Genomic DNA, 25,985 nt, shown 5'->3' with positions numbered 1-25,985 from the left:
TATGTTATTTATGCAAAATATCAATCATGTAACAGAAATTTGCTGAGATTAACTTTCAAGTTACAGCATGTATTTATTGAAAGTTCCACTGTAGGTCTTACGAGTCATTCATTGCACCCGTGCTCTCTGGCTTCAACACTGCTGTTTTAATGTCTTTTACATCTGACTTGACTTCTTGCATATCTGACATGAGTGTCTTCAACATTTCCTGATGTTCCATGTAAAGTTTTTGTATAATAACATCTTTAACTTCCCTTTTTAAGGTCAGTATTTTAATATCATTAAGGTTATCCAAGTATTTCTTTCCAGTGAAAGTTTCCAGTCTTTGGCAGATGTCTGACATCGTTGACCAGGTGTCATCGAATTCTGTCTGAGGGGTAGAAGCTGAGCTCACGTGTGCAGCCAATCTATTTCGTATGAACCTAATTCTCTCGATATCATCACCCACTGTCACCTCTCCTGCTGCTGGCTCTTGTCCCCATTTTCCTTTTGTTGGTTTTTGGATCGTTGAACAAATGTTTCTTATCATCTTGTATGTTAAGGAAATATCAAATTCCTTATATCCAGTATTTTTTGCTCTTTTCAAAAGACCTTCTTGATCTGGGTTCAACTTCAGATTCTTTCTTTCTTTATTTGATAAAGAATTCACCTTGTTTTCAATATCAGAAGGGGGTACTTCTGATTTTAGAATATCTCTGTATGCCTCATTTAAGACATCGTTTGTTGCCATTCCAAGTTTGGCAAATCTAGATCGGCCCCCAAGGTCTTGTCCAGAAGCCATGGAAGTACTGGAATTACTTGGTTTTGTCTGAAACAAAGTTCCACATGTTTAGTTAAAATTGCTAAGCGATTTAAGAGGAATATCAGGCATTCTAAAAAAATGTGCCCAATTAAGAATTTTTTATGTCGCTTACAAATTTAACGTCGTAATCTCTTAACTATAAATTTAAAGACCGATTTCAATTCTAAGAGTTAATATACACACATGGTTTTGCAAATATTTACCGATATATATGCAATTAAAGTTTTGAAATGAACACAATACATTGCTGAACAAGAGGCCCATGGGCCTCATCACTCACCTGAGCACACTGGCTAGGCAAAAGCACAAATCAGTTCAGTATTGAAAAGATTACCAGGGGTGGTGGTGGTGGTGGGGGGGGGGGGGGCTTGAATTTTAAATTAAATGATGATGCTTCCATGTCAATATAACAAATGGCTTTGTTGTATTTGAGAAGATTTTAAAAATATTTTCCCATATATTCTTTTGTAAAAATTTGATTCCCCATTGTGGCTCCTCCCTATCCCAGGGGTCATCATTTGAACAAAATTGAATCTACACTACCTGAAGATGCTTCCATATCAATATGACTAAATATAGCTTCTCTATTCTTGAGAAGAAATATTTTTCTATATGTTCTTATGTAAAACTTTCGATCCCCCATTGGGCCCCACCCTACCCCCAGGGGTCATCATTTAAACAAAACTGAATTTACACTACCTGAGGGTGCTTCCATATAAATATGACTCATCAGGGCTTTGCTGTTCTTGAGAAGAAGGTATTTTCCTATATGTTCCTATGTAAAATTTTCGATCCCCCATTGTGACCCGACCCTATCCCCGGGGGTTATGATTTGAACAAACTTGAACCTACACTACCTGAGGATGCTTCCATATCAAAATGACTAATCATGGCTTTGCAGTTCTTCAGAAGAAGATATTTTCCTATTTTTCTATTTAAGACTTTGATCCTTCATTGTGGCCCCATCCTACCCCTGGGGGTCATGATTTGAACAAACTTGAATCTACACTACCTGAGGGTGCTTCCATATAAATATGACTCATCAGGGCTTTGCTGTTCTTGAGAAGAAGGTATTTTCCTATATGTTCCTATGTAAAATTTTCGATCCCCCATTGTGACCCGACCCTATCCCCGGGGGTCATGATTTGAACAAACTTGAATCTACACTACCTGAGGATGCTTCCATATAATTATGACTCATCATGGCTTTGCTGTTCTTGAGAAGAAGATTTTTAAAGGTTTTTCCTATATATATATATTTCTATGTAACAATTTGATCCTCCATTGTGGCCCCACCCTACACCCGGGGGTTATGATTTGAACAAACTTGAATCTACACTATCTGAGGATGCTTCAACATGAGTTTCATCATTCCTGGCCCTATGGTTCTTGAGAAGAAGATTTTTAAAAGATACTATTAATTTTTCACCAATTTTTTATTATCTCCCCTTGAAAGAGGGCATGGCCCTTCATTTGAACAAACTTAAATCCCCTTTACCCAAGAATACTTTGTGGCAAATTTGGTTGAAATTGGCCCAATGGTTCTTGAGAAGAATTCGAAAATGCAAAAAGTTTACAGACGGACAGACAGGTGGACAGATAGACGGACGCCGGACAAAATGTGATCAGAAAAGCTCACTTGAGCTTTCAGCTCAGGTGAGCTAAAAAAAACTAAGAAAAAAAAAATCATATTTTGAATTGAGTATTACACATAAATTTTTTCATGTTTTTCTTGGAAAATAAGATCCTAAAGTGGATATAAGTGGACGCAGCATTTAATGAATAAATCTTTAATTTGAATGTTGCTATGGTCTAAAAGGGATATAGATTTCATATAATTATTCAATAATTGCTAAACTGGTTTGCAGTTGCCAAATATATATCTTATGTATTGATGTAGTATTTTACATTTTAGAAGAATTACTGTATAGGGGATTAATTTCACGGGTTGTAATTTTCACGTTTTTCTCTCCTCGGACACGATCACAGTTTGTTGAATTCATGGAATCGGTATATGATAAAAGTAACCTCCTTTGTCTTTATCCGTGTAATCCATAGTATAGCTAGAATGACATTTATCAGCGTTATGTATTCACTTCATGAACAGGGTAGGTTTATATAAAATGATTAGATTTAGTAGTTAATTGATGATTAATCAAAACAAATTTTTTTGACTATAAACATCAAATGACTTTCCTATAAGTGCATGTGTACGTATATCTTTCCGAAGGTATAACATTGCAGCGAAAAAAAAAAAAAAACACTGAACGCTAATCAATGTATTATTTTAAGTAGATGTAATGATATCCTTCAATATCTTCAGCAAGTTTGATAGTTATTCGAATAATATTTTTTAAACCAAAATTTCCATAAAAACTAATACACATAATGCTAATGCAGGTAACAAATACACGTGGTAACGTTACGCATGGGTAATCAAAACCGATGACCCATGCCTTTTGACTGATGAAACATGTATCTATTAAAACGGCTTTTAACAATAAATACAGGTAATTAGCTGCATATTTGAATTAAAGTAGAGCGTGATAATTAAGAAAATTGAATGACAAGTACTATACTCGTAATTACTGAATGACCATGTATTGTACGTATATATAACTATCATAGTCTATTCTCAAATTTCCAAATAAAACATCGAGGTTTACTAGTCAAAACTTATTCACTGTTTCTTGAATTCACGGATTTATTAACACCGTGAATATAGCGAATATTAACACCGCGAGTTATTTTCCCCCTATACAGTACCTGTTTCCAATATTTTGTTATATCTTCTGTGTTGATACAATGCTTTCTGTTTGCCGGACAGGATGGACACAGAAAATTATCTCTGATAAACTTAGATTCACTTATGACAGCGCTTTCTTTGCTATCACAAAATCCAGTTGATTTGCATTTGAATGCAACCTGGAATTCTGAGTTTTTCTGGAATGTGTTGGAAAGGTTCAATAATATACGGTCAATGTTTTCTCTAATCTGGTGACAATTTGAAACATCAATGTCTCCCTCCACAACAAACACTTGCAGTTGAATTTCTGTTTGAGTCATTCCAAGCATGATGTTATGGTGCTGGTCATGAAACACGAAAATTGCTGCAGTCTGGTAAATGCATCCTCTTTCTTCATCTGAAAAAATGTCCCAGTGAGGAATCTGCATGCAAGTTGCTACAAGGCGATGGAAATTTTCCACAGGAAGAACATCAAACGTGTAGCAAAGGATGGAGGAGGCAGGGTATGATGAGAAGTTGTTTACTGGAAATTGCATCTTGTTCATGCAGGGGACATACCACTTTTTGTCGCTCATTTTAGCTAAGAGTCCTAACTTTTCCATGTACATCATGATATCCTCTTTATGCTCAATGTAATCATTGTTGTTCATTCTCCATAGAGCAGATAGTAGTGTTTCATCCAACTCTCCAGTTTTATCGAATTTGTCCCATTCTGAGGCAAATTCAAATAAATCTTCTGTTGCATGGTTTTTATCTGTTATGATGTTTTTAAAAGCATCTGCAAACCACTGAACATCAAGAATAATAACTTCATTGAGGAATTGTTGATTGAAGTGTATAATTTCTCTGATGTCATGGAAGAACTGAAGCATGGCATCCACATCTTTAATAGTATGCAACTTTATTCCCTCTGGCAATGTTTCAATGAATGACTGAAGATCACCTCTACTCAAAATCTTGTGAATTTTCTTTTCCCGAAAGAATGTTTCAAACATAGCCCATGACTGTGGCAGCTCTTCACCCCAGTGATCAAGCCTGCACACGACATCAGCAATGGACAGCTTGAGTTTTTCGATGCTTTCATTGTCCTGGAATCCAACTGCAAACCGTCGCTTCACATCAATATGTTTGTGCAAAGACTTCTTATTCATGTCTAGAGTCTTCCATACTTCACGAAAAAACAATTTTTTTTCCTAACGAAAACAAAGTCCTTATTTTATTTTATGCAAACAAAGAAGTCATGGTAAAATAATGTTCATACTCATATAATGTTTTCTTTTTTTTTGTTTACACAGACTTTATGAAGCACAAGCTTAAGTACACATGTATATATTATAATAAACATTTACAGATCAAAACATCCATGACAAAGTAAAATTTTTTGTATACAATAAATATATATAATTCACTTGTATTATTCTCAAAGGAGAGAAAATCAAATTAGTGATTCTGTGCTTTAATTTATGATAAATCCATGAGGCCAAAAACTTCAAACAATCCCTCCCAGACATTAATGCCTTTTTTGCTCTCTGAGGCAAATCATCGTAAAAAAGCAAGTAGGTATATTAAAAAATTAATCAAATATCTCAATTTTCTTTGAAGGAAATTTTCCATCACCTGTACAGATGCTTTCAGAATTATTTTTTTTTTTGAAGTTCCTGGATAAGGAGTTGAATATAGAAGAGAGAGAGAGGAGGGCTTATTTTTTAAAAATGGAACACGAAAAAAATATCCTGTTTCTTTATTTTTTAACCACATTTTTCGAATGACCTAATAAGAATTACTTTACCACAGAGGCATTACATTACCCTCACCTTTACTTTCTAACGATTACATCCGTTTCCAACATTTACTGATTTTTTAAATGAAATTTTTTTATAACAATTGATACGACATTTTTGACTACATAACATGCATATATCATGATTTTAAGTAAAAAGATGATTTTTATTTAAAAATGATACCTTTTCTGTTTTGTTCTCACTATGTGTACCAACCAGGATCACAGGAGCCTTATCACTGCTATATTGATGAATGGACTTCATCCAGAATTCAAGGTAATCTGAATAACAAAGAAACATTCAGCTGTAAGAGTTTTCATTAAGATAGATTGCAGGAAACGATACTTTTAGGCAAGGCGCCGATTCCTTTATTTCCAAAATCTACTTTTGCATTTTCATTCTCTTCTTATGCTTCTTTTTCACAAAACTGATATTAACTGGCATGTGAATAACAAGAATTCATGATTTCTTAATCATGTTTACTCCTTCATGCAGTTGATATAAATGACACCATAGAGTCTGACACATCTGTTTCATGTTTGGATATTTATGTAATGGTTGCATGTATAAGCCTCAAACTGACCATTATTTCAGATATTAAACAGTTCGAGGAGCGTTAGTGCCGGGGAGAGTATAATATCTGACATAATGGACAGTTTGAGGCGTATTTCTTACTTAAGAGGGCTGGGTGGTCATGGCCATTTTTAGACTATATTGATCTCCTTTAGAAGAAGAGCTCCATATAACGATATACAAAAATGATCAAATTTTAAAACTAAAATGTATGAATTTTTTCTTTGCCAAATGATAGTTGACAGCTTAAGATATCATACCTAAAAAATAAGTTATATCTGATGGTTAATTTGTTGACCCCCCAGCCTCCTTAAAACATGTCGCTAACGTCAATCACTCTGATTGTTAACTTATTGGGTAGCCACAGATAAACTAGCCTCGTTCTGCTTTGGAGACATTACCTGGCACTGTCCATTAAGTTAGGCCAAAGAAACAAGTTATTGAATATATTGCTGTAGCTTTTCAATAGTAGTAGTAATTTTATATCGATAGATATAAGCAGTGACTTTGGTTAGTCTTATTTATCCACATTGCAACATTTGTACTTTACGCTACACATTTGTAAAGGTAAATTCTATTCAATTCTGCAAACCAAAAGGACTCGAAGGATTTAATTTAAAATAAGTTTTCAGTTTGATTGTTTCTACTATGAAATTTGGAAATTATTTTTTTTATATTCTAATTTGCAACAAACAGTTTCTCGATTGTTTTCTGCTTTTGTATGAGTTTACTCCAGCCACTCAAAAGCAGTGAATTTTCACGAATGGAATAGTTAAAAGCAGAAAAATAGATGTTCAACTAACAAAAAAAAAAGACCCAAGGAGGTGTGTTAGGAAACACAGGCACCAGATTCGTCATTTGTGTCCTCAATATTCTGTGAATGTTCCATGTGTCAATTTATGTGAAATGAATAAAAATGAATTGTTTTTTAACGGAGAGTAAAAATGATGACACAGATTCTTCTACAACATTTCCTGGAAGACATTCATTTTACCTTGGATTCAATAGGATGTTTATTAAATTGTAAATATTTATTAACCATGTGTTTACATTGCTAATTTCCTACAATGCTCATACTAAATTGATTTATAAAAGCTTTTTTCAGTGCTGTTTATTTATCTATATCACATTACGTTTTCATTTCAATGTTACCTGTAGCTGTCCAATAAGTCTAATCTTATTGGACAACTTTGGGTAACATATTCGACGGGGCTCAGGAAAATAAGAAATTTACTGGAGCATATTAAAAAAAAAGATGAAGTCACAAGAATGTTTTAGGTAACAATATATAGTTTCCCTTCTCAATATGTCAATAAAGTTGATCAATGCGGCAGTTTTTGAAACTATTATTTTTTTGGCCATACATGTCATACAACATTACCTTCGTTTGTCCATCCCGTAAATTTGATTGCCTTTTTTGCTCCATCCAACTCACAGGGGCTTTGATATAAACAACAAAAGTGAATCTACACTACTAAATGATGCTTTCACATAAATATGATTCACCAAGGTTTTGCTGTTCACGAGAAGTACAGTTTTAAAGACTTCGTCTGTATATTTCAATGAAAAACCTTTATTCCCTATATATTGTGGCCCCACCCTACCCCCGGGGGCCATGACTTTTACAATTTAGAATCTACACTCCCTCAGGAAGTTTCCAGATAAGTTTCAGTTTTCTGGTCAAATGGTTCTTGTGAAGAATTTTTTAATGATTTTTTCAAATGTATTTCAATGTAAGACTTTGATTCTTTATTGTGCCCCACCCTTCCCACAGTGGTCATGATTTTTATAATTTAGAATCTACATGTACATGACCAAAGAAAGCTTCCACATAAGTTTCAGCTTTTCTGGCCCAGTGATTCTTCAGAGGATTTTTTATAACTCCATTCTATTTTTGTCTGCTCTTGTTTATCTCCCCTTTAAAGAAGACCTGGTCCTTTGTTTGAATATTTAGCATTCCCTATACCAAAGGATGCTTTGTGCCAACTTTTTAAAAAATTGGCCAAGTGGTTCTTGAGAAGAAGTTGAAACTGTGAAAACTTTACGAACAGATGGATAGACAGCTAGACTGACGGACAAATGATCAGAAAAGCTCACGAGCCTTCAGCTCAAGTGAGTTAAAGAGCTAAGAGACAGACAGACAGATGGACTGACATGAATGCCATGCCATAATGTCTCTTCAAAATGGGATATTGTTATGCAATAAACATCAAATATGATATTCTCATTTTTTTCTCATGAACTAGAAATATGTCCATAGGACGTGAATGCCCCGCCGAGTATTTATTAGTAATGCAACATAAAAATTTGTATTAGTGTATGAAGTTTGATGAGAATACCTTGAATACTTTCTTTAAAATTAAAATTTAAATCTTAAAAATTGGATATAGATGATAAATTCTCACCAAATTATGTATAAGTGCATCAGCTTACAAAAAAAATATCAGAAATGATTTCTTTAAATTTAAGCAAAATGCAAATTAAGAAAAAGTGAGGTCAAGGTCACCGGAAAGTGCAAGGTCAAAAGTTTTTGACGCATTTGTAAAGCTTTCACTAATACGTATCAGCATATTAAGTTTGATAAAAATATCTTGAATTGTTTCTTTAAAACTGAGCTAAACACTAATTTAAGAAAAGTGAGGTCATGGTCAAAGGTAATGTCGACATCAAAAAATGTTGAAGCATTTGAAAAGCTTACATCAGTATGTATCAGCATATGAAGGTTAATAAAAAATATCTTGAATGGTTTATTTAAAACTTAGCTAAACACTAATTTAAAAAAAAAGTGAAGTTAAGGTCAAAGGAAAGGTCTGGGTCAAAAAATGTTGATGCAGTTGAAAAGCTTACATCAGTAAAATTCCAGTATATGAAGTTTGATTACGCTTTCACGAATGGTTTCTTAAAAACTGAGCTAAATAGTAATCTAAAAAAGTGAGGTCAAGGTCAAAGAAAAGGTCAAGGTCAATAAATGTTGATGCAGTTGAATAGCGCTCATCAATATCTATCAGCATATGAAGTTTGACAAAATATCTTGAAAAGTTTCTTTGAAACTGAGCTTTTAACTGAGTAAAAACAAAGCGGGACGGAAGGACAGAAGGATGGAAGGACAAAAGGAAGGAAGACGGACATGTCAAACTCTATATGCCCCGGCCATTTTCATGGCAGGGCATAACAAACTTATTGCCTTCATAAAGCTGCGCAGAAGGACAAACAAATAGAAAAGTAATTCTCATTTAGGATAAAAGAGTTAAAATTTCTCAGGTCAAAAATTTCAAAATTCAATGGGGCAGACAGGTTCTGAAAAAATGAAAAAATTTTAATCATTGCCCTTTTCAATATGTCAATAACATTTATCAATGCAATAAATTTTGATCTGATGCAGTGGTGCTTGAAAAACAATTTTTTTGGCCATACATGTAATAATTAAAATATTACCTCTGTGTGTCCATCCCCTGTAAATGGAGCCTTCCTGACAACACACTTCTTCTCCAACCTTATCATCAAAATTCATCTCCATATTCAGCACCAGAATAAAGAATGCCCGTGGACTCAGAAAAATCTGATGTGAGGCATAATATGCACACTGTCCCGCAAAGTCAGTCATGGTAATTTTTTTATCTGGATCTTCTGAAATGTTTTCTGCCTCTATCTGCAAATTTCCAGAAATTTCTGAACTATGTGGAATATCTTTGCTTTCCTTCATAACTTCTACTAAATTTTCTGGTGATGTGGCCCCTTGTGGTTCATAGGAAGAGGTAGTTTTAATGTCGGTATCATCATGTGATATCTGTCCACTGTTTGATGCTTCAGTCGTATTGCCCTCATCATCAACTGGTTCCATCTTTTCCTGCATTTCCCCATCATCAGCTGCATTCTCAGCTGCATGATATTCAGGGACACTCTGTTTTAGGTCGTTTTTATCAAGTCTAAGTTTAAAGCGTTGTTGTTGGCTTGAAGAATTAGCTGCAAATGAAAATTTATGCAATTTGTTTTTCACCTTCTCACTTTGTTGTCCCTGTGCTTTATGCAAATAGACTTTTACTCTACTTTAAATAAATCAGCAGCTAAAAAATATAAACTAGAGGCACCATGAGCACCGAGCTCACATAATGATCCCCCACAGGTTCCATATGAGTGTAATGGCGAAGTCCGTTTTTTACTATTAAAAATCAAAATATTTGTCCAATCTAAACATAAAGTAAGAGCTGCACAATGGAATTATGTAATAAGGCTTCTGTAAAAGTATCATTAACCTTTATTCAGTGATATGGGAGGAGTTGTAAATTTGAGAAGGACACACCCAATATTATTGAAAGAGGAATGGCAGTGTTCACATTTTACTTTGGGAAACCCAAAACATGTGTCCAATCAACAAGAGGCTCATGGGCCTCATTGCTCACCTGAGCACTGTGGTTAGGAAAAAAACCCAAAAAATCAATTCAGCATTGAATGGCTTAAGTGGTCCCTACCTACACCTAAATGGATACATTAGGCCACATAAATTTAAAATTTAGATTCTCATCCTAATTTGCTAAAAAATTGGGGCGGGTGGGCGGATTTTATTTTTTATTATTGAAAATATCTACATAACGCCCTTCTTACACAAAATTTTCACATTATGTTAATGCCAATATGAATATATTTTATTGTTTATTCTTTTAAATATCTATCGAAGATTCTTGTTATAGAATATTAATATTTATAGTTTTTATTAATGAATTTTCAAGTACACAGATGCAGCACACGCCACACAAAATAGGGTGCGGATCCAAATAAATTGCATATGCTGTATGTAGTAGTAACGACTTCTCATCAGCCTTTCTCCAAATACCTTTTAGTTTTATCAACAACTCCTTTCGTTTTTGTGTGAAATATCACAGATTTCCACTGTCCTCATACTTTCGTTCTTGAGACTTGACACGTTCAACATTAAAATATGTCATTTTTGCAAAACAGGATGTCTAAAACTGTAAAATGTTCTACTGAAAAGCCTATGCTCAACAGTTTTAAGATTTACTATTTCCTTAGCATTATTATCCTCTAACGTCTGCCGACGATCTTTTAAAAAAAAAAAAAAAATCACATACAACTGGCGATTATTATTAAGTTATACCTTGACCAGATGTCATTTTCTTCGTCTGTTTTTACTTGGTTAAAATCTCTTTAAAAACTTGCTCATGCCAGTGATGGTATCTAAATGTATTTATGTTATTTTTGCTTTTCTGCCTTCTCTATCCTGGCAAATTATCTTTTCCCTACATATTTAAACTGCTTTTATTGCCGATTTTTCTCCATTCTTCCCATGACTTTTGTGCTATAAATAGCGCCACGCGACTTTTAATACAGACGGGAGATAACTCCTAAATTTTGACCCAGATTCTTGCTGAGTAAAAAATACATGTAAATACTTTTAAAACCCCAAAACCAAAATAAAAAACAACGGGGCGGGGCACTTTGAGAGGGGCGGGCGGGGATGAGAATCTAAAGTTTAATTTTACCTGGCCTTACGGTGATGGTATTATTTGAACAAACTCGAATCTACACTTACTAAGGATGCTTACATATTTCTTTGACTAATTGTGGCTTTATTTTTATCCGTTTGGACCTTCCATGTGGCCCCATCTAACACCCAGGGGTCATGATTTGAAAAAATTGAACCTACACTACCTGAGGATGCTTCCATATAAATGAGACCAACCAAAGTTTAACTGTTTTGACCAAGAAGATTTTTTTTTTAAATTCCCAATGTATCCCTATGTATAACTTTGCTCATCCATTGTGGCCCAACCGTAACCCCGGGTGCCATGATTTGAACAATCTTTAATCTACACTACCTGAGGGATACCTCCGAATAGACAATAAGCAATCACAACTTTGCTATTCTTGAAAAGAAGATTTTTCTTATATGCACTCATATAAAACTCTACTTTTCGATTATGGCCCCACCCAACACCCAGGGTTCATGATTGGAACAAACTTAAATTTACACTGCCTGAGGATGCTTCCATATAAATAAGACCAATCATGACATTATTGTTCTTGAGAAGATTTTCCCAAATATTTCTATGTAAAATCTTTGATCGTCCATTGTGGCCCCATCCTACCCCCGGGGGTCATGATTTGAAAAAAAAAATTGAGTCTACACTACCTGAGGATGATTCCACATGAGTTTCATCTTTCCTGGCCCAGTGGTTCTTGAGAAGAAGATTTTCAAATGATGTCATTAATTTTTTACTAATTTTTAATTATCTCCTTTTGGAAGAGAGTGTGGCTCTTCATTTGAACAAAGTTGAATTCCTTTCACCCAATGATACTTTGTGGCACGTTTGATTGAAATTGCCCCAGTGGTTCTCGAGAAGAAAGCGAAAAAGTAAAAAGTTTACAGACAGATGGACAGACAGACAGCTTGATGGACAGACGAACAGCAGACAAAATGTTATCAGAAAAGCACACTTGAGCCTTTGGCTTAGGGGAGATAAAAAATAAAAAATGGGCACCATTATACCATGCAACAAAGATTCTGTGAGTCTCCTTACATTTTATTCAGTGGTATAAGAGACTGGTACCCCAAAATTAAACTGACTGTAGGATGGAAAGATGGACATCCACATCACTATATAACCTCTGTTTTATAAAAAGGAAGCGGTGGAGGGTTACAAAAACTCTCCTCAATTTGAACAAAGATAGACTTTTTTATTAATATTTTTGCCTTTTGTCACAGGAATTATATTGTACAGTACAGAAACTATTCAGCATCCTTTGTAAAGTATATATCCTAGACTATCAATTAAACTTAGATACGGGGAAAGTGTTTATGATGACACAAAATATACAACAAACAAGCAGTCCACGGGCTTTGAATCGCTCTTCAGTATAACTGTACAACCTATCACTTCTATTTGAAGCCTACAAGTATCCTGTATATTAAGCATTAAGATAAAGCATTGAAATTCTAAGGGTAGGTCATCATGACCTAAATTTTAGTTAAAACACACTGAGAACCCAAGATGCATCAGTTGACAAAGTTTGATTTGAATCCCCTTATTATCTTAAATATGCAGATATAGCCATGAGATTCCAAAAGTAGGTCACCAGGGCTCGACATTAACTTTTTTTCCTACTTGTCCATTCGGACAAGTGACCAAGACATTTACTTGTCAGAACTTCAACTTCACTTGTCCGAAAAAATTTCAATAAATATCTAATACTGTCAACTGGAAAACTAAAATAAAGTCCATTACACATGACATGTGCTTGATTGATTCGTGATGTTACTGATAAATACAACAAACACATAAAACGAAATTTTATCTACCGGGGTAGTCTTTCTGGTCTGACAACAACATAAATGTAGACAAGTGAACCAAACTTCGTTAAGTTCGTAAGTTCCATGCCTTTTCAGTAGTATGCAATTAGTGAACTTTGATCCCGATCGAATGTGAACTCAATTAATAGCAATCACTATCGGGTTCGAAGTCCGGTTTTTATGTACAGCTTCCGTCTTGAAACTACCGATTAACTTTCAGCAGTCATTTTTTTTTATTATTTAGAGACTCCTTTATATTAAAATGCACTTGTCCAATTGGACAAGTGCCCAGCAATATTCACTTGTCCGTAATTTTTTTTCACTGGTACCGGACAAGCGGACAAGCGTTAATGTCAAGCCCTGGTCACCATGACATACTTTTTAGCAAACATACTCCAAGACCCAAAAATGCCTCAACTGACAAAGTTTGATGATTCTAAGCCAAAAAGTATCTTAAATATTTAAATATAGCCGTAAAATTTCAAAAGTAGTTCATGGTGACCTTATTTTCAGTTGACACACTCAGAGGACCAAAGACGCATCAACTGACAAAGTTTGATGATTCTAAGCCAATTAGTATCTGAAATAATAAACTATCTTAAAATTCCAAACATAGGTCAAGGCAAACTACTTTTCAGTTGACATACTTTGAGGACTCAAGTTGCATCAACTGACAAACTTTGAGGATTCTAAGCCAATTAGTACCCGTACCTGAAAAAATATTTAATCAGGTCACACTGTCACAGTGACGTACTTTTCAAACGAAGTTCTCCAAGCACCCAAGATGCATCAACCAACAAAGTTTGATGACTCTAAGCAAATAAGAACCCCAAAAAATTTATATATAGCCATACAATTCAAAAAGTAGGTCAGAGTGACCTACATTTAAGTCAACTTACTCCGAGGACCAAAGATGCATCAACTGAAGTTTGATGATTCTAAGCCAATAAAGACCCGATATTCTTAAATAAAGCCATAAAATTTCAAAAAATAGGTCACAGTGATCTACTTTTCAGTCAACTTACTCTGCTGACCCAATATGCATCAACTGACAAAGTGTGGTGATTCTAAGCCGATTAGTACTGAAAAATATTTAAATAAAGCAATAAAATTTAAGAAGTAGGTCACGGTGGCCTACGTTTCATTCAACTTACTCCAAGGACCTCAGGTGCATCAACTGACAAAGTTTTATGTTTCTAGGCCATTTAGTACCCAAAATATATCATTATAGCCATATTAATTGAGAAGTAGGACACAGAGACCTACTTTTCAGTAGACATACTCTGAGGTTCCAAGATGCATCAATTGACAAATTTTGATGATTCTAAGCCAATTAGTACCCGAAAATATTTAAGTAAAGCCATAAAATTTCAAAAGTATGTTACGGTGACCTACTTTTCAGTTGTCGCACTCCGAGGACCCAAGATGCATCAACTGAAAAAGTTTGATGATCCTAAGCCAATTAGTACCTGAATTATTTAATTAAAGCCATAAATTTTCAAAAGTAGGTCAGGGTGACCTACTTTTCAGTCGACTTACTCCAAAGAACCCAAAATGCATCAACTGACAAAGTTTGACGATTCTAAGCCAATTAGTACTCGAAATATTTAATTATAGTCATATAAATTGAAAAGTATGTCACGGTGACCTCCTTTTTAATCGACTCTCTCGGAGGGCCCAAGATATATCAGGTGACAAAGTTTGATGATTCTAAGCCAAATAATACCTGAAATATTTAAATATAGCTATAAAATTTCAAAAGTAGGTCACGGTGATCAACTTTTCAGTTGTCGTTCTCCGAGGACCCAAAGTGCATCAACTTACAAAGTTTTATGATCATAGGCCTTAAAATGTCCAAAATATGCCTATAAAACGCTTTGAAATCAAATGCCTGCAATGTTCAAAAAGTAGGTCACTGTGACCTACTTTTTAATAAATATGTTTTATTGCCCCAAGATGCATCATCTTACAAGATTTAATGATTCTAAACCTCTCAGTATTTGAAGTAAGGACTTTTAATCTTTTGAAAAAGATTAGCCATAAAATTGAACAAGAGGCCCATGGGCCACAACGCTCACCTGAGTCAATATGGCCCTGCTGTTCTTTGTCAGCAGATTTCTTCTCTTATATATTCATATAAAGCTTTGATGGCCTGTTCTAGGTATACCCTACCCCCAGGTGCCATGTTATGAATGAAATTGAATATAAACCATCTGAGGATGCTGCTATATTCAGATAACTAATCATGGTTTTGCTGTTCTTTAAAAAGGAATTTTAAAGATGTTTGACACCCTACCCTGGGGGTTGGGGGTGGGGTGGGGTCATGATTTGAACAAACTTGAATGTACACTACCTGAGGATGCTTCCATATCAATATGACTAATCATGACTTTGTTGTTCTTGAGATTTTTAAAGATATTTCCTATATATTTTCTTTCGTAAAACTTTGATCCCCCATTATGGGCCCACCCTTCTACTGGAGGATGCATTAAACAAACTTGAATCTACAATACCTGGGGATGCTTCCATATCAATATGACTAATCGTGGCTTTCCTGTTCTTGAAAAGATCTTTAAAAATTTTTCCTATATATTCCTATGTAAAACTTTGATCCCCCATTGTAGCCCCACCCTACCCCCGGGGGTCATGATTTGAACAAACTTGAATGTACACTACCTGAGGATGATTCCATATCAATATGACTAATTCTGGCTTTGTTGTTCTTGAGAAGAAGATTTTTTAAAAATTGTCCTATATATTCCTATGTAAAACTTTGATCCCCCATTGTGGCCCTGCCCTACCCCTGGGGGTCATGATTTGAACAAACTTGAATCTACACTACCTGAGGATGATTCCATATCAATATGACTAATTCTGGGTTTGTTGTTCTTGAGGTGAAGATTTTTCAGAATTTTTTCTAAATATTCCTATGTTAAACTTTGATTCCCAATTGTGGCCCTGTCCTACCTCCGGGGAGCATGATTTGAACAAACTTGAATCTACACTACCTGAGGATGATTCCATATCAATATGACTAACTGTGGCTTTGTTGTTTTTGAGAAGAAGATTTTTAAAGAATTTTCCTATATATTCCTATGTAAAACTTTGATACCCCATTGTGGCCCCACCCTACCCCGAGTGGTCATAATTTGAACAAACTTGAATCTATTCTATGTAATTAAGGTTTCACATAAGTTTCAACTTTTCTGGCCCAATGGTTCTTGAGAAGAAGATTTTTAAAAGATGACACCAAATTTTCACCAATTCTTAATTATCTCCCCTTGGAATACAGTGTGGCTCTTCATTTGAACAAATTTGAACCCCCTTCACCCAAGGATGCTTTGTGGCAAGTTTGGTTGAAATTGGCCCAGTGGTTCTTGAGAAGAAGTCAAAAATATGAAAAATTTACAGACGGACGGACAGACGGACAGACAGACGGACTACAGACAAAATGTGATCAGAAAAGCTCACCTGAGCTTTCAGCTCAGGTGAGCTAAAAATTAGGTCAAGGTGACCTATTTTGTAGTTGACATACTCCTAAGACCCAAGATGCATCAACTGACAAAATTTGATGATCATAGGCCTTAAATTGTTCAAAATATGCCTCTTAATCATTTTGAAAATGAATGGCCGCAAAATTTGAAAAGTAGGTCATCGTGACCTACTTTGAGTTAACATGATATGTGGTCCTAAGATGCATCAAATGACAAGATTGGATGATCCTAGTTTTATCAGTAAGCAAGGGTGAGGGTGCTTCCATTAAAATACGACCAATAACGGCTTTGCTATTCTTAGGAAAAAGAGCTTTTAAGAGGAATTTTCCAATGCATTCCTATGTTAAACTTTGATCACCTGTTGTGGCCCCACCATACCCCTGGGGTCATAATTTGAACAAACTTGAATTTACACTACCTGAGGATGTCCAAATAAGTTTCATCTTTCCTGGCCCAGTGGTTTTTGAGAAGAAGATTTTTAAAAGATGCCATTATTTTTTCACTAATTCCTAATTATCTCCCTTTGACAGAAGGATTGGCCCTTCATTTGAACAAACTTGAATCCCCTTTGTGGCAAGTTTGGTTGAAATTGGCCCAGTGGTTCTTGAGAAGAAGTCGAAAATATGAAAAGTTTACAGACAGACAGACAGCTAGACAGACAGATGGACGCCAGACAAAATGTGATCAGAAAAGCCTTCGGCTCAGGTGAGCTAAAAAGGAGGTCAACATGATATGAGGTCCTATGATGCAAGATTTGATAATCTTAGTCCTTATAGTAAGCAAAATATCAAAGTTTTAACCAAAACATAATTTTTGTTTAACTTTGAAGTGACCTTGAGACCATGCCCTTTGCCCTAGGGTGATGCCTTGAATAATTGATATCTAAACATATCTTTATCCTGTTGTTTGATTTTGGTGATAATCTGCCCAGTGGTTTTTGAGAAGAAGAATTTTTAGCAACCAGTACTTTTGTTTCTATTTCCCTAATTATCTCCCCTAGTTTAAGGGTCAAATCCCTTGTTCTAATATAAACATTTGGCCAAGGATACTCTGATACAAATTTGACATAAATTGGCCTAGGGGTTCTTGAGATATGGCCTATATTCTAAAAAGTTTACGCAGACCACACACAGCTCAAATGGCCATAGCATTAGCTCTTTGAGCATTGACTTGGTAGAGCTAAAAACGGCCTCTTTGTTCAAATCAAATTTAGCTGATTTTTTAAACAATTCCTTAATTTGAAGTTCTGTGTGCCTTATCATGACTCTTATGAAATGATTTGCCTTGTTTTAATTAAAGTCCATCATACAGTAGCAATTAACACAATCAATGAACACAACAAATAAAGAATACCTTGGATGCTATCTGTCACATCAAAGATATCCGTGTGGATGTGGACTCCCCTGGTTGAACTGACATTTTTCTTTATTTCTTCCAGGTCAATACCCTTCAGTCTCTCTAACAATGTTGTTTTACCACTACCAGCACACCCTATTATCATTCCAGAGGCGTGGTACATGGTTGTCTTCCCTTTCTTTAAATTCTCAATGAAATTCTTCACTGATTTGTCTCCCCTCAAAATAATCTGAATTGGTATTCCTACTATAATGACAAAACTCATTATAAAGACATTATAAAGCTGTGACGGAGTCAAATGCATGATGACAAACAATCATAAAAATAACTTTCCTATTCTTGAGATCTCAAATTCTGTAAACATATAGCACACGTAGAATTTTCAGTGATTTACTTATTCCTAACAGTATGTTAATTAAAAGAAGAATAGGCAGATGAGAAATTTTTCCTAGTTAAATTAGAATACCTTTACCCTTATGAAACATACATTTTAAAACATAGGCCTGTTTGTCTAGCAATGCAAGCTCAATTGTGTACTTATTTGACTTAGCTGTAATTGTGACAAAAATACCATGTAGCTTACATATTTCATCCCCACTTGTGACTTTGATGCTGGCCTTGCCAGACATTACGTTTTAAAACTTTGAATTACTCTATGGTGTTACATTCTGACCCAGATTAAAATCGTGATTCAATAGTAGCATATAATCTACCTTTGAAAAAAATGACATGAGTTTTGCAAATTCTTAAAGGTATCCCTTCTCAAACTACCCAAGAATGATTTCATCTATAGTAAGTTTAATTGAATTCGGTAAAAAGTTTCTAAAAAAAGATCCCATTTGTAAAGTCTACAGATAACAAAAGGACTCTAATCATTCTTCAAAGAAAAGCTCAACTGCATGAATGGCTCAGGTGAGCTAAGTGTTTATTTTGTTTAATTTACCACATCAACGTGAAGGATTAAAAGAAAAAAAATCTGAATTTTTAGTTTTAGATGAAATCATGGACAATTAATACAATTCATAACCCAAACACACTTCTCTTGTTAAATTTTATCGGAGTAACTAGTTCAGGTGAGCTGAAAATAGACCTACGTTTTCTAAATACAGCTTCATGGAATGACTGGTCATTCATTGTTGAGTGTGTGAAAATATCTTCTCCAAGTCTTTGTAACAACTCTTCTGTTTTTTCTGGCAGTAACCAACAGCAAACTTCATTTTCTCTTCTTGGATAATTCCAGGATCTACAGTACTCAGCAACATTTTCTTTTTCTGCCCAAGTCAAGAAAATATCAGTAAAGTTTAGCCCAAAACTCTTTGAAAATTTCAGGAAACTGATATCTTTGAAGAGCTCATTGGAAAAACTGATCTCTGATTCATTGAGTTTCAGAATTGGTTTGTATTTTTCTAAATCTGTAAGAGCAAATGGCTTTGTGATTTTCTTGGAATGAAAACTTTTGGCAACAGCATTATATTTGTTCATCCAGTTTCCTTCTTTCATGTTTATTTTGTAGGAATTGGAAAGAAGAAGGGACATCAAAAGTGTATCTCCATCTACAAAATAAAAACAAAATCTCAGATCTCAAATGAATGACATCCATATATAAAACAATGTCTAAAACAAAATAATCAGAGTACTGAAAGTCTTCAGGATTTGGGGAATAACAATTCCAAGTTTTTTAACATTCAAATTAACATATATTTTAAATTGTACAAATTTCTCATATATTGTGCAAGTGAATTGGTTAATCATATAAAGTACTACAAATATATGATGTATATTTATTTTGATTAAAAATCGGGTAAAATAAATATCAGAGTAGAAAGAGCCGACATTTCGTGTACATCTAAAATGCCCACATATACATGATATAATCAAAATTCAAAATTGCACTTGGTTTAAAAATGCCTGCACATAATAATCAAAAAATCTTATCAAAAACTAAGCAAAATTCTTGTTTCAATCTCCTTTGTACATGTTGTAGAGGTGTCATTCATTCTTCTTTCAGAGCCGATGCAGTTGAATCTTCTCGGGTCTTTCTGGTAACTTTGGAAAAACACCTCAAATGTATATACATCACCGGATGTTAAAATTTCATACAAAATGGAGTTGCTTCCTATTTATTTAAGTATTGAATACACACAGTATATTGTCCCTTCTGTGGTATATTTTAGATAATATCCTTACGTTCAATGTCTTTCAGCTCCATCCTGTACAGATAACAAATCTACCTAGTAGTACATTTATTCAAATGCTTCTGAAAAGGGGGTGTCATGGACACCTACGTAACACATTTGAGGTTGTTTTATTCCACTTGTTGGAAAGGCCCAAGAAGTTGCGATTGAGAACCGATGGCGTCAAGTTATTGATTTCCACCACTAGATGGCGATCATTTCCCATGAACAATAGTAAAGAACGCAAGACTCTGTGAGCCTCCGTACAAAAATTCCATCACATGTATAATTCTGTAAGTTTATTAGTAAAAGCCCTTCATCAGTTAAATAATGTAAATATACATCACTTCCTGAATTTAAGTGAGGTGATTTTGACCTTGAACTTGCTAAAGTGACCTTGGGTCAAGGTCAACACACATAATCATTGGACCCAGTATAAGCTTTCAGTGTTTTCCCATAATGAAGTTTTGGTCTGGGCATGATTGCACAGACAGAACATATGGACAGCTAGACAGACAGATTGACAAGGTGATTTTTATATCCCTCCAAAACTTTTGGTTGCAGACAAACCTACTGGCAACAAGGCAACAAGGCAGACAAACTTTGATCAGAAAATTATCCTTTTGGTGTTTGGCTCAGGTCATTAAAGGTCATTGTAATAAATATTTTATTTGATAATTAAAACAGAATGATTGTCAAATATTTAAAATATATTCCATTGGCTATAAAATTTTAAAGAAGTTTCAAACACCTACCTTTTATCCTGCGAATGTTGTGGAACAAGTCCTCTATATTTCTAAGGTCATGTCTGCTGTGATCCTCAGAACTGGTACACTCCACACACAAGGGAACACCACACGGGGTACAGAACTGGTTCAGGGGACTTCTGGGGTGCTTTTTGCATTTGATGTCCTCCAGAGGGAGTCCTGTTAGAAGAATAAAGTTTTATTTTGTAAATAATTGATAAATCTTGATTAATCTTCACAAAGCAAAGACTTTTTAGTACTCTTCCTTTTTATACCAAACTGAAATCCCAATATTCATGATATTGCAGTAGCCAAAATGTTTTGAGTCCAGACAATTTTAGAAACAAATCTAAGACTAGATATTCACATTCATTAGAAAAACTTTGTATAAGATTATATGCCAAGATATACAGAGGGAGAAAGTTTTGTGGTGATAAAACCTCACTGATTTCTGATCTAAAATGATTATGTATGGGGATTTCTTGTTTCCAATATTGTCATATAAGATATAACAATATAAAAATATCATTAGGGATTAAATGTCATTGATAACTGTTATCAATGATATATTGAATGCATCCTCCACAATTATTTCTACTTTAAAATTTGTGGTATTAAGTTCAGGCTCTGTGAGTATGCCCACAAAATGATGTTCTTAAGCTTGCAAACAAAAGTTTGGGTCACATAACATCTCAGATCAAATGAAAAGCTTTTAATTATCACATACATGAGCAATCAATGTTAAATTGCTTTCTTCCATAAAACATTCACGGTCAATGCACCATATATTAAAAATGTACATAAGCTAAGTACTGATGACCTTAACCATACTCACATGACCTTTGTTTAGTTATGACACCCCCTCGTGTACTATGCAACCTTTGTGTCAAGAATGATTTTTTAACATATCTCCATTGAAAATTCACTGAATGAGCATGATGAAACACTTTTACAAGACCCTCCCCCCCCCCCCCCTTCCTCCAATAAATGATAAAAAAAACACAAAACAGTGACATACACACAATCTTCAGGGTGGGTATAAATTAAAAATAAAAGCAATCCAACAATTTCCTCATAAATAGGTTATATGCAGTCTAAGTGTTCAGAAGTATAAGTTCTTACATCACTATTATGAAAAATTACTGATATAACTTGAAATAGGACAGCCATATCATACATTACCCCCCCCCCCCCCCCCCCCCAAGCCTCAACACTTAGTTGAGTGTGTTTAAACCACAGAAATCAACCCTACATATATCTGCCAGTGACCTTCAATGCTTGTAACAGTGTACAAATGAAACACTTTCAGTGCAGTATCAGCTAAGGGCTTCCAGTCTTTTAAATTCATGTGACTGGGATACATAGGGTGACAAATGGACAGAATGATTCTAATGATAAATATACAGTACTTCCTCCTTCACCATATCATGCACTTACATTTGATACAGGCAGTAATAATAAAATTATATTTCTAAGTTTCAGCTAAGGACCAGCTAATTTGAAACAAAGCAGAAGGCTAAGTTATTTTTTTTTTCAGGAGTTATTTTTACACCTTTATAATGAAAAGGGGGGTAACTTAATTTTCTTCTTCACCTTCAAATTCAAAATTGAGTTATCTCCCTTCCATTAGCAAGCTACTAATATTGATCAATACAGTTGCATTCAGGCTCATTCTTTGGTGTCTAAGAAATAATTTTTTGTTCATAAAATTGGCATGAATCTTAAACTTCATTATGGACTTTGAGCTTGAATACTGTTTCGTTATCTCCACATTTCATCTAGAACTTTCTCATACACAAAAATGTCAACCCGGTACACAGTGTAGATTTCCCCCACACCTGCTACAGAAATACACAACATTCCTAGACAGAGCTGTGTTATAAATATCAATGGTGTTTATATCTAACTGTCAACATCAGTACAAAATGTCATCTGTTCTTACTGTAGAATAACTTAAACTGAATACATTATAAAGGTTAGGATATTGTAATAATTAGAAAAGATTTTAAAATTTAAACCATTCACTAATTCTCATAAAATTTACCATACTACACCAATTTTATTTCTCAAACAAAACAGCACAACATTTCACAAGTTGATAATTTCCCCAATGACAGTATATCATACATGGATCCATAAATCAAACTTAGTTTGTCTAACAAAATGTATAAATCTATGTATCTACTTTATATAAGAAATTTCTAAGAAAAATTTACACATCTGAAGAGTTTGAAATAAGAATCAGTGAATGAAGTCACACACAACACCGTACAGTTAATTACACACAACACCGTACAGTTAATTACACACAACACCGTACAGTTAATTACGCACAACACCGTACAGTTAATTACACACAACACCGTACAGTTAATTACACACAACACCGTACAGTTAATTACACACACCACCATACAGTTAATTACACACAACACCGTACAGTTAATTACACACAACACCATACAGTTAATTACACACAACACTGTACAGTTAATTACACACAACACTGTACAGTTAATTACACACAACACCGTACAGTTAATTACGCACAACACCGTACAGTTAATTACACACACCACCGTACAGTTAATTACACACAACACCGTACAGTTAATTACAGACTGGATGTTAATCTATTATTTCTTATTAATCTATCTATTGACTTCATCTTTAACATCTCATGTTTGTTGTTTACACAATGAGAAATCATTTGTGATCAAACTTTAACATTTGTAAATAAACACTTGATTACATTCACGTAAAGTTATTCTTAAATGACCTCTCTAACATAATGTGGTTATTGTGTTGTAGTGATATTATAATTATACAATACACTTAAACAAACTACAGTGTTACTTACCAGTCAGAGAGTCTGTATCTACCACTCTGTATATGTTGACTGTGTTGTTGAGTGACCCTACCCACAGTAGTTGTGTGGTATCATCATAACTCAGGCCCCCTGGTCTGTTTATCCCGTGTGGTGATGTCTGTATCTGTGACAGAAAGTTACCGTTACTGTCTAACATCTGTACTGACTTGGTGTAATAATCACACACCAGGATGTGTGACAGCGCGTTAGTACAGATTCCACATGGTCGTAGTCGTGATCCTGATGGGTGTCCTGTGTAGGAGAAGCGATGACTTCCTCCCCGATCTGTCACCACTACAGCATCATGTTCCAAGTCAGACACAATAACATCTCCATTGCGGTTCTCTGTGATGTAGGTAGGTGATCTATACAGTCCCTGACCTGTGTTGTTGTCGTACTGTATGGTCTGGATGTGTTCACCTGTGGAGTTATACCGCACTAACTTGCCTTCTCTATCTGTATCATCATTATACATCCCGACCAGCAGGTCTCCAGTGGAGGGGGAGCTGTAGACACTCACTGGTATCCATGGTGCTGTGTACTTTATTAATGTAGTCTTGACCTTGTTCTCTGTAGACAGTTTGTTGATGTTATACACACTGTCTATATAAATTAAATCACCGTCATTGTTCACAGTGTGTCCTCCCCATAGACTAGCTATATCTTTCAAAAGATGTAGTTTATCCCCTGCTGTGTTTGTCAAGATGAGATTGTTATATATATCACTGATCCAGACCCGGTCTGAGGATACACGGGTAATGTGATTACACCACCTAACACCTGTCACTGTGACAGATTTCTGTAACACTAATCTATACATCATTGACAGCAGACATTTATTTCATCTTTATCCTGTGGTTTTATAACAGAATCCCGTGTTGATTTCCTCAGTCAGGGAGATCTCTCTGTAAATTACAATATTGTACTAGAATCATCTACATCAGTTACACATCTCTTTACACAGAATTAAATGTTTAGATAAAAATTTTCTCTATACATTTTATATAATTAATTTAGATCAAAAACTTGACTCTGCTTACAATTAATAAAATAAAAACAAATATAAAAACCTTTACACTGCAGCAGAATTCTATTTATTTCTCTGTGAACAGCAGGGTCCAAATATTCACAATGAAGTCTGCTTAAAATAAAATATTGATGGATTAAAACATAAAATGTATTTATGTTAAAATACTGAAGATTTAAATTCTTATAGATTATCATTTAAAATCATGTCTACCATTTCAAGTCAAATGTATCAACTACGTGTATACAATATACAAAAATATAATCACAATAAACTCTGCTTTCTTTCATATATATCAGTTCAGATGTTACAAGGTTGTGTAGTATGTCAATGCAGATTTTTGTGATGATGTGCCAAACTATATAGATAGGTATGATCTACAGTGTGTTGTGAGTTTGTGACACAGTTATATAAAGTAACAGAGAAATAAATACCAGCCTGATTTCTTGTATCTGGTAACAACTGTTCAGCTTCTATTCATCTTGTTTCTGTGTCCTGGGTAAAGAAAATAAAAATAGAATTTATCATTTTGGGAAAAAAAAAAACACTCACACATTGACAAGATCATGTCTACATTTTGAAATTAAACAAGAGGCCCAAGGGCCCTAAAGGTCACCTGAGTATAATACAACTATTTAAAAGATCCACAGAGGTATGAAATGAATAGATAGATGAAGTTTTGTTGCCCAAAAGCAAGAGAAATAGGATAACAACTATTTGATTCGGGGGCAGCAACATTTTCGAGTCAGATTATTTCTTTTAATGCCATTCATAGAAAAGTCCTATAAACTCCAAATCTCTATTGAGCACTAACTAATGACAGATTATTTATTTTCTTGCCGGTTGAAGACAGATTATTTATTTTCCAACTTTTCTAGGACAGATTATTTATTTCCAAAATCTGAAAAGTACTTTTTGTATTGTACAATAAAATTTCTTGCATAATTCTCTTATTTTATTAACTTAATACATTATTTACAGTGATAATTATCAAAGATGAATGGCAAAGGGGGAATAACTTTTCTCAGTAGAAAAAAATAATTAATAGAGCCCTGCCCAAGACCGGAACATTTGATCTAATGGCCTAGATGTTCAAAAATCTGGTAAAAAT

General features: G+C 34.6%; 1 protein-coding gene across 1 annotated transcript; it reads right to left on the bottom strand.

Moving 5' to 3' along the window:
• Nucleotides 1–71: 71 nt before the first annotated feature.
• Nucleotides 72–24,682, bottom strand: LOC133202269 (uncharacterized). Its single transcript, XM_061338063.1, has 8 exons — nucleotides 23,839–24,682; nucleotides 20,988–21,158; nucleotides 19,153–19,611; nucleotides 18,056–18,304; nucleotides 9,338–9,865; nucleotides 5,513–5,610; nucleotides 3,569–4,741; nucleotides 72–808 (listed from the first exon to the last, which is right to left on the bottom strand). The coding sequence occupies exons 1-8, from the start codon at nucleotides 24,668–24,670 to the stop codon at nucleotides 98–100; spliced, it is 4,221 nt and encodes a 1,406-aa protein (XP_061194047.1). The 5' UTR covers nucleotides 24,671–24,682; the 3' UTR covers nucleotides 72–97.
• Between the last annotated feature and the right edge of the window lie 1,303 nt (nucleotides 24,683–25,985).

This window comes from Saccostrea echinata, unplaced genomic scaffold (assembly GCF_033153115.1).
Source record: "Saccostrea echinata isolate AGI-Se365-2 ecotype Australia unplaced genomic scaffold, CSIRO_AGI_Sech_v1 ptg000046l, whole genome shotgun sequence".
Lineage (NCBI taxonomy): Eukaryota > Metazoa > Mollusca > Bivalvia > Ostreida > Ostreidae > Saccostrea > Saccostrea echinata.
The sequence above is the reverse complement of the archived record's forward strand: the minus strand, read 5'-3'. Positions and strand labels throughout refer to the sequence as shown.

What these genes read in the sequence shown, in the direction of transcription:
- LOC133202269 (XM_061338063.1), bottom strand. Translation starts at nt 24,670, where the DNA reads ATGATGTATAGATTAGTGTTACAGAAATCTGTCACAGTGACAGGTGTT. An exon ending in TGTGACAGATAGCATCCAAG is followed by an intron (nt 9,866 to 18,055) that starts GTATTCTTTATT and finishes TTTCATTTGCAG; the next exon opens with CTAATTCTTCAAGCCAACAA. An exon ending in GTGAGAACAAAACAGAAAAG is followed by an intron (nt 4,742 to 5,512) that starts GTATCATTTTTA and finishes TGTTTTCGTTAG; the next exon opens with GAAAAAAAATTGTTTTTTCG.